General features: G+C 45.1%; 1 protein-coding gene across 1 annotated transcript; it reads right to left on the minus strand.

Annotated features, from left to right (window-relative positions):
* Nucleotides 1-305: 305 nt before the first annotated feature.
* hapln2 (hyaluronan and proteoglycan link protein 2) lies at nt 306-2,810 on the minus strand. The gene is made up of 5 exons (XM_076138313.1): nt 2,732-2,810; nt 1,583-1,939; nt 1,134-1,250; nt 868-1,050; nt 306-583 (listed from the first exon to the last, which is right to left on the minus strand). The coding sequence occupies exons 1-5, from the start codon at nt 2,808-2,810 to the stop codon at nt 306-308; spliced, it is 1,014 nt and encodes a 337-aa protein (XP_075994428.1).
* Between the last annotated feature and the right edge of the window lie 6,817 nt (nt 2,811-9,627).

Here is a 9,627-nt window from a genome sequence, read left to right on the forward strand (position 1 = left end):
ACTCTTTCTTGATAATCTGCACAACACAAGCTGTTAATGTCCCAAAGCATCAGAAGGTCCAAGTGTCATCAGAACACCGTCTGCTTTTATATTGACAGGTTTTGCGTGAATTGTCAGTGTTTACATTAAGTGAGGTTACGTGAATAAGTCTTGTTTCCACACTGCACACTCCTCTACAGCAGGTGGCGCCCCTGGGTGGGTTCATTACCATGAGGCAGCGGCGAGTTCCTCTCTGAAAGGAGGCCACTACAGTTTGTCCAGGCAGACACTCGACCATGTGCTCACACAGTTTATTGTTTTGAAGACTACCTATAGCAGTAAGCTCCATATAGACCGTGGCTCTTGTTAGGGAATCCAAAGGAGCGCACTCCTGGCTCGGGGATGCCTCCACAGCGCTCCCTGGGGGCGCTGATGGGGAAGCGAACGCTGCCGTCTTTGAGCCAGCCGCCATCGCACTGGTCGTACCTCTGGAAATGCCAGGCAGAGTAAAGCTGGCCGACCACGGCTAACTCTGCCACCGCTCGCCCACACGCGTGTCCTGCTTGGCTGAAGGTGAACGCTCCGCTGATGTAGAACACAGAACCTGTAAAGAGAAAATATACATGGAAACACAAAGAGACCCAGCCGAGACTTCACCCCAGAGCTTGCTGGTTCTATCACTTAATCTCCTGCAGCCTGAACACATCGATACTTGACTTAGATTGGCCTTTATTTATTCCTTCTGCAGCTTGTTTGCCTCTTGTTTCTTACAGCTCTGGATGTTTACAGCGACCGTTTCCCACTGATGAGCCTCAAGCCAACAACAGATTTCATTGTTCTCAGCAGTAAAGGTCAGCCTGGTCAGCCTGTTCAGCCTGCACGTCTTACCAGATGTCAAAGAGGTGAAGCAGAAAGCGTCGAACCGGTCGTGATTCTTGTCTTTTGGTCCGTAACTGCGGATGCCGGGGAGCAGCTCTCCTCCGCAGGTCGCCCGCGGATAAAGGATGGGGTAATGGACGGTTCCATCACTGAGCCACCCAGCGTTGCACCAGTCCAGACCCTCAGTCCAGGCTGCAGGAACACAGAGGTTCATCTGAGAGAGGTGGTCTACTGCATGACCTTAATCTATACACATATGATACACATGTAGGTACCTCTGTACAGCTGACTGTATGAGGCTAATATGCCATCCTGTTCAGCACAAGCCTCCTTCGCCTCGTGGAAAGTGAACTTGTAGCGTCCAGTTAGACTCTGATAAGGGAACACCACACCTACAAACATACATTACATTATGAGTGCTAATGTTTATGATCTGCCATAGCCACAATGTAAACAAATACCCATTCAAACACAACCCTCTCTTGGTCTCCATCAATCAGTTCATCAATAGATTCCCCTGTGATTGGTTTGGTGCAGATCATGTTCAGATCACAAACAAGCCGCTCCACAATTTCTTTAGACCCAAACCAAACAAACCCACCTGAACTGGAACAAAACCGCGTGGATGTGAAAATGCCCCCTGCCCCCCCGGCTCACATCCACTCCTCACATCCAGTTAGGAAGGATTGCTTTAGGACACACACCCTTCAGCTTTCTTTCTTACCGTCAATGCTCAGAGTGACCACCACACTCTCGTCCTCGATGCCGTTGACCAGCTCGCAGCGAAACCTGCCACCGTCGTCCAGCTGCAGTTGGCTGAGCTGTAAGGAGGCGTCCATGCCGTGAGCTCGCCGCAGAGAAGCCCGCGGGCCGAGGTGGCCGTACTGTTTGAAGGAGCGTTCGTTTGATATCATGACAATGTTCTCCGTCCCCACGCGCTCCGGTTCCAGCTTTGTCCATTTGACTTTGTAGTGGTTGGGTTTGGTTCTCAGGATACACGGCAAAGTGGCGTTTTCACCTCTACGACCGGCGACCTCCGCATACACGGGAGGATCCAGGAGATACTTGAGCTCCTTAGGCGCTGTGAGGGAAACGGTGTCCAGCAGAAAGAGTTTACCTTCATACTCTGGTGTGCTTCTTTATTTTATGTTTATAACTCTTGATGAAGACATTTTTCCATAAACAAACAAACAAACATTCTGGTACTTTTATATCTTTAACTTTCCACAGGAGTCATGTAACTCCCTAGAAACAATGCATGTGTGCTGATGATGATGCTCCTGCCTGAGTTGGTGGTGTATACTGTTGAGGACCAAGGTAAGGGAATCTCAGGCAACAGGACTCGCTGTTAAAGGCTTGAAGACGTTTCACCTCTCATCTGAAAGGCTTCTTAAGTTCTGATCTGAAGTCCAGTTGCCTAAGATTCACTTTCCTTGGATACCATGACCTGTATGACTGAGAACCTTCACAGACACGATTCTGGGAGGCTAAGATTAGTTTTAGAAGTCCTATATATACTGAAAATAGCTCAAAACCTTATGTAACAAGTTCTTTTTTGGAACCACCCTGTGCTCTGTGCCCTGCTTAACACAAACTCAAGATGGCTCTGACCGCCTGCCCTTTAGATTCGGGATTGGTCAGCCGAGGTGGCTGATGTCATATTTCCGGAAACCAACATCCCATTGGAGAAAACAAGATGTCAATCCAGAGCTTAGAAGCTCTACTATTGGATGAAAACACCGTTGCTGGGACAGAGTAATATTCACTAATCTGTCCATGTATACATCCAAGCAGGATTTCTTTTGTGCTTATTGTAGAACAGACAATTACTGGTAGTATTGTGTTGTATTGTGTGCATGTATGTGCTGTCTACCTGCTTTGTTGGGGGTATGTAAAGGAGAGGACCAGACGAGGCAGCTCGCTGTTAACAGAAGAATAGCAGCACAGTTCATTGCGGAGGAATTCACGCTTCCAGATCCTGCAGGTCCCAAGAAAACAGAAGTGGATTCATGGAAGATCCACATTTAGCTTCACGTTAAACTCTAGGATATGATGCCAGCCTGAGACACACAGACGTAAAGGAAGAAAACAAACGGGTCAAACCTGTGTGGCTGCTGAAGAAGAAGAAGAAGAAGAAGAAGAAGGGCAGATTTCCTAAAACAGATGCTCGATCATCCTCCTCTTCTTTCCCTCATGACAACGCAGAACCAGAAGAGAACTCCTCCACATGAGCGGCCAGGAGGTAGAAGGTTGTAGCAAAAACATCTAACTGCTTGTTGATCTGCCAGTCCCTTCATCCCTCACCCACATTCTCCCTCCCTCTCTCTCTCCCTCTCTCCCTCTCTCCCTCTCTCCCTCTCTCCCTCTCTTCCTCTCTCTCTCCCTCTCTCCCTCTCTGTGGTCATATGGTCCAGTCTCCGGTCTGCAGGATGTAAACAGCATTGTTCCCCTCTCCTCTCCAGATGCTTGTGACCTGATGACCGTCTGTCCTCCTCTCTTTGTTTCCATCTTCCTCGGCCTGCTACAGTTTGCTTTATGAGGATGGAAGGAGTAACTGAAAGAGCGACATCAAAGATCATATTGTCTGCAATACTTCTGTCTGTATTTGAGTGTAAAGGGAAAGTAAACTAAATTCATAACAAGAACGATCTACACCTGTTCTACAGGCTGTTACCATAGCAATCATCTCACAACATATCATAGAAGTCAGTAGTTTCTCCACTCACAAGTCACCTGAGCACTGATATGTTCACACATGACCTTTGACCTCCAAGTGTGATTGTTTTTATGCCTTTAACCGGATAAAATTTGAATTTTTCGGGAAAACTGTCAAAACGTTTGGAGAATGAAGTTGTAATATAATATTTGATCCTTCTAGCAGTCGTAGTCAGTGTGACTGGTAGTGTTCCCCAGCAGCTCACCAGCTGTGTGTGTGTGTGTGTCCCTGTGGCCCCGGGCACAAGCGCCTCATTGTGAGAGCCTCTGTCCCCTCCGTCCACTCAGAGACAACAGGCGGCGTGGCTCAAACACACACTGAGCCACGCACGCACACTGGAAACAGGCAACACAGGAAATAAGGCCGTTCTTCTGTTTCACTTGTGTTGCTTCTCCATTGTGCTCCTGCAGTCAAAGGGACTCTTTCTCCTACGTCCAATTAGTATTCAACCAAACATCCACAACCACCCCTACTATCTATCTATCTATCTATCTATCTATCTATCTATCTATCTATCTATCTATCTATCTATCTATCTATCTATCTGTCTGTCTGTCATCCCACTCCATCTGTCTGCCTTCCTGTCCATCTGTTTGTCTCTCACCCGCTCTCTTCCTCCATCAGTCTGTCTGTCTGTCTGTCTGTCTCTCTCTCTCTCTCTCTCTCTCTCTCTCTCTCTCTCTCTCTCTCTCTCTCTCTCTCTCTCTCTCTCTCTCTCTCTCTCTCTCTCTCTCTCTCTCTCTCTCTCTCTCTCTCTCTCTCTCTTGTATCAGCATCTTTACTTCTTGTCTTGCAGTAGCAGAAAGGTCGCCCTCTGGTGTTCACACTGCACACAGCATGAATGTTGAACACAGATCTGTACAGTAATGAACATTTGACTGTTTTTCTCAGCATTGTCACTTAAACTCTCATTGACCTTTTTCCTCCTTGACTGTTTTTCTGGTTTGCCTGTTTCTTGAACGCTGTGTTTGTATTGTAGCTTTGACACTTGTAAGATGGATTCCTCCCCTCTTCTCCTCCTGAACGCAAAGTTCAAACAGAGGAGCTGAGATAATATTTAAGTTTTAAATATTTACTTAGAATTTTTAACTCAATGTGTACAGCAGTGTTTGTATACATGTGTGAAGAAAATGTAACACTTAACACAAAAAATGTAGGGAAAATGCCTTGAAAACTTCAAGCAAAGAATAAATCAGGAATAAAATCAGGAAAGAAATTACAGAAACTATTTAAAAGATTTCAAAACAATTTCATTAACAATCTACGATATAGAATGTTTTGAAATACTAGCAAATACTAGATGAAGAAAACATCAGTAGAAACATTTGAGTGTGTGTGCTGGCGGCTGTTTGGCCCTGCCCTCCTCCAGGCGCCTCAGATGAGCGTGGCAGATAGGTGAGCCGGTCCATCCTGCCTGCAGCCCTGATGCTCACTGCGTCGGAGCGTGACTCTGCTGATGAAAGCTGTGACAAGCGGCGAGTTCACGGCAGAGGCCACAACTGAAAATATGTCCTCCGTGACAGCTTTGTGTGTCCTTCTGAAAGCTTTGGTCCTCTCCTCTGTGAAGAATGCTACGTGCTGAAACATTGCTAACATTCTTCCACGAGCTTCCTCACCTGGAGCGCTCACTGAGACTGAAGGCTTTTCAGCTTAGTGACAGATTTCCCCTGCTCTTAGTTTAAAAAGACGAAGGGTCCTGACAGGGCGGAGGCCCCCCCCCCCCCAACTCCTGCTGCTCATGCAGGTAGATGCGGGTGCTTTTGTTGCCGTTGCATACCTTACACATGCTATGTTGGGAATTCTAAACTGGACTGGACTTGAACATGACCTTTGACCCTTTGATGCAGTATAGAATTTGGGAATTTCATATAACAACACAACAAACTAAACTTCCCATGACAGCAGGGGTGCACATACATAAAGGCCTGAGTGAGACGATGAACGGCTCTATTATTCCCCAAACTCAAACCCAAACTGCTGCTTTCATTTCATCTCAATCCCTCGTTCATAGAACCAAACGTGTCCAGAGGCGGTCTGAGCTGCAGGTGGTGGGCGTGGCCTCTGGGTCCTAACATTATGAACCCAGTCTGAACCCAATTACTGAAGAGCGCTGCCTGAGTCTGGCCTGTCAGAGCGAGTCCAGCGCCTCAGCCACAAAACTAATCAAGCTTCAGTCACACCTTTAAAGGATTCTGCTGCTAAGAAACAAACAGGACCAGAATCATGACATTGTTGTTAGAGGTTACAACACATTTTGAACTATTGTCTTTGATGATGTTTTGGAACATTGACCTCCATGTTTTCTTTGATAAAATGCCACTGTAGGTTATGACTGATAAACAATCTATACACATTCCTGAGTGAAGCCACGGTTTTCACTCGTAGTCATATTTTTACGGTCTGCTGATGGTTGTCTCAGATAAGTCATGTGATCCCTCAGAACGCATGACCCAGCAGGCTTGTAAGCTCCGCCCCCTGAGGCTGGGCTCTGCACTAATTGGTTAGCTGTGGTAAAGCTGCCTCACTAATGTTTTCTGTCTCTTCGTTGTTTGACACATTTTGCTGTATTAAAGTTTCCATCAACCGTCATTGCGTCACCTCAATGTTCTGGTCCCATCTTAGCAGGAAACACTCCTCGTGTTCCGTCTGACCCAGTGTGCCTCACGTGGAATGATTTAGTGATTGGCCCGCGGCTCCTCAACCAACCGGCCCACGGGTTCTCATGTGATAGTCTCCACACTGATAGAGATCTCAGGTATGAGAATGTTGACTTATCGCTCTTCCTCTGTTTACCCTGCAGCTCCAATGAACGCCATAGGACAAACACACTAACACGGGTCCAGGCAGGTAGCAGCGTGTGTGTTTGTACAGTAAGGTGTTTAGTGTGAATCAAATAAAGACAGTGAATGTAAACACATGTACTGTATATGAGGGATTCAATCCCAACCTCTTTCTGAGTCTTTGCATCAGATTTAATTGTGCATTTTCAACAGGTCTCTGTCATAAAACCACTCTGATTAACTTTCACTTCTGAGTCCAAGTGAATATTTTGCCCGATTGACAATTAGCCGAGATAATTACCTGCAGCTGCATTCAATTGACTGGAGCAGTGATCTTCTGTTTCCCTTTGGCTTCTTGGGGAGTTTGCAGGGAGATTCCAGTGCATTTCCAAACTGAAGAAGAAGTAAGTACTTTTATGAAGTTAATCCTTCAAAATAACCTTCTAAGCTTTTATGGCACGAGAATTCTGTTTTTTTAAAGTAGAAAATGTCCAGTTTCACACTCAATGTTTCTATAGTTACAAGAAAATCTCCCCTCCTGACCGTTAATTGAAGCTTAATGCCGAACTAAGTCTTCTCTTTTGTGGACATTTCTCTAAGATGGTGTGTTTTGTTGACTCCATCAGTTAAATGTTTAGAGACACTTTGTAATGCTGCTTCCATATGAAAGTGCTGCTGGCCTTTAGTATGTGCCTTTAGTGTGAAGCACCTGTGTGGCTGTTTAACGTAAATCTCAGTAATGTGATCTCAGAATTGCGTAACAAACAGGTCGGGTCTTGCATTTATCTCTCATCTTGAGCCAGACCTCTTTCAGCCTCCATTGTGTTACGTTTGATGCCCCCCCACCTCTCTCACACACACACACACACACACACACACATCCCAGTCAGCCCTGTCTGATGGTTGATTGTTATCAGTGGGGCCCTGGAGCCAGACTGCTCCACTGATGGAGCGACAAGAAGCATCCACATCCAAACAAAAAACCTTTAATGGCACATAGGTGAACAGGTCCTAAACGTTACATTTCAGGTCCTAAACGTTACATATCAGGTCCCAAACGTTACATTTCAGCTCCTAAACTTTACATTTCAGGTCCTAAACTTTACATCTCAGGTCCCAAACTTTACAAATGCCAAACTTTACATTCCAAGTCTCAAACTTTACAAATGCCAAACTTTACATTTCAAGAATCAAACTTTACAAATGCCAAACTTTACATTTCAAGAATCAAACTTTACATTTCAAGAATCAAACTTTACAAATGCCAAACTTTACATTTCAAGAATCAAACTTTACATTTCAAGAATCAAACTTTACAAATGCCAAACTTTACATTTCAAGAATCAAACTTTACAAATGCCAAACTTTACATTTCAAGAATCAAACTTTACAAATGCCAAACTTTACATTTCAAGAATCAAACTTTACATTTCAAGAATCAAACTTTACAAATGCCAAACTTTACATTTCAAGAATCAAACTTTACATTTCAGGTCCCATACTTTTCAAGTCACAAACTTTACATTATAAGTCCTGCTTTCACATTATATGTCCCAAACTTTACGTTGTAAGTTCCACACTTTACATTATAAATCACAAGATTTACTTATACTCTACTTTCTAAGTCCCAAACTTTGTGTTATAAGTCCCAATCTTTACTTTATATGTTCCAACCTTTACTTTATACATTCCAAACATTACGTTCTAAGTCCCAAACTTTGCGTCATCAGGCCCAAACTTTAGATTTCATCTACAAACAGACATGGACTGCACGAGTCACGCTGATAAAAGGGACGATGACTCTGCTGCCACCAGATAACAAGGAGCCCCAGGCATTCTGGTGCTATGTGATCGTACTCGTCCAGCTCGTATCTGAGAGCAGGAAAGCTAAAATGCCCACAACAACAGCAACACCTTCAGATTAATGAGAGAAAAAGTCAAACTCTTGCAATTTTGTAAATGCTAAATGTTATTTAGCAGCAGTAGTTAGCAGCAGTAGCTAACAGCAGTAGCTTACAGTATTTAGAAGCAGTAAGAGTATTTATCCTTATTTGTGCACCTCGTTTTTATTAAAAAAGTCAGATTAGAGCTTTTCTTTATGTTGTTTACCTCAAAGGAAACGTCAGTCACCACGTGGATGCACCTCGTACTGAGAGCAGGGTCAGAGGTCAGCAGCTTATCCTGCTGAACATCGCTTTGCTCTGCAGGCCCACACAGGTCTGTGGGCTGAATCTGCACCTGGGAGCATCGGGGGCTCAGAGTCAGACTGCAGAGGGGAACTGAAGAGGAACAACCACAGTTCAGACAAAGACGCGAGATAAGGCATGTTAGCATGTTAGCATGTGTGGACAGGACAGGGGGCCAGGGGGCGAAGGAAGATTAGATTCCAATAATCAATCAATCCACTTAAAGCTGGACCAGAGAAGGAAAAGCTCCCAAACAAAGTAAAGGTTGTAGTTTGACACCGTGGAGAACATATCCTGCGGTTTCTAAAGTACCATCTGTCTTTCACGTCTCCACTCTGACGGCGGTGGTCATGAGTGGTGATCGTTCAGATTCCCCAAAATCATAACAGCATTCCTGCATTCACCTTCATGAATGGAAGCAGAGGCTGCTGATAGATGACGATAACGTTTAGAGTGACACCAGGGGACTGATGACCTGATAGCTGTGTGTGTGTGTGTGTGTGTGTGTGTGTGTGTGTGTGTGTGTGTGTGTGTGTGTGTGTGTGTGTGTGTGTGTGTGTGTGTGTGTGTGTGTGTGGTCACTATCAGGCCATACTGCGCCTGGAGGATCCTCGTCCATAGAAAAGGGGCTTTACTATTTTGATATAATTGGCTGCCAAAGTTGAGTGGGCGTGGCTTATTCTTCCCAAAGTGGGGCTTCTTATGAACCTTAACCCCTTGGTGGACATGTGACCTCACTACTTATGAGACAAATGAAACGTGGGTTGACCTGATGGTGGCGCCGTGACCACAACAGACACAGTTACAGAACTTTGGAATCTCACATGGTCGAATCAATAACCTGCTACATTTTCCAATGTACGCATGGAGCCATTATTGGACAACTACTCGGCCTTGTTGGAGGAATGAACTCTCTAACTAAACTCGTTGCTTTAGCAACACTAAAACTCATGACACAAAGTGTACACTTCATACCACCTTAAATACTCCATTTAAAGATGCGATGAGGGGGCGGGGTTGAGTGTGACCCCGCCCTCCAGGCAGAGGCAGGTCAGGTGGGCGTGAGCCTGCAGAACAAAAACACAAG

The sequence above is a fragment of the Genypterus blacodes genome, unplaced genomic scaffold (assembly GCF_046128005.1).
Source record: "Genypterus blacodes isolate CSIRO-AG114 ecotype Tasmania unplaced genomic scaffold, CSIRO-AGI_Gbla_v1 ptg000358l_1, whole genome shotgun sequence".
NCBI classification, from domain to species: Eukaryota; Metazoa; Chordata; class Actinopteri; order Ophidiiformes; family Ophidiidae; genus Genypterus; species Genypterus blacodes.

What these genes read in the sequence shown, in the direction of transcription:
- hapln2 (XM_076138313.1), bottom strand. Translation starts at nt 2,810, where the DNA reads ATGAACTGTGCTGCTATTCTTCTGTTAACAGCGAGCTGCCTCGTCTGG. An exon ending in ACATACCCCCAACAAAGCAG is followed by an intron (nt 1,940 to 2,731) that starts GTAGACAGCACA and finishes TTTCCCTCACAG; the next exon opens with CGCCTAAGGAGCTCAAGTAT. An exon ending in GGTCACTCTGAGCATTGACG is followed by an intron (nt 1,251 to 1,582) that starts GTAAGAAAGAAA and finishes GTATGTTTGTAG; the next exon opens with GTGTGGTGTTCCCTTATCAG.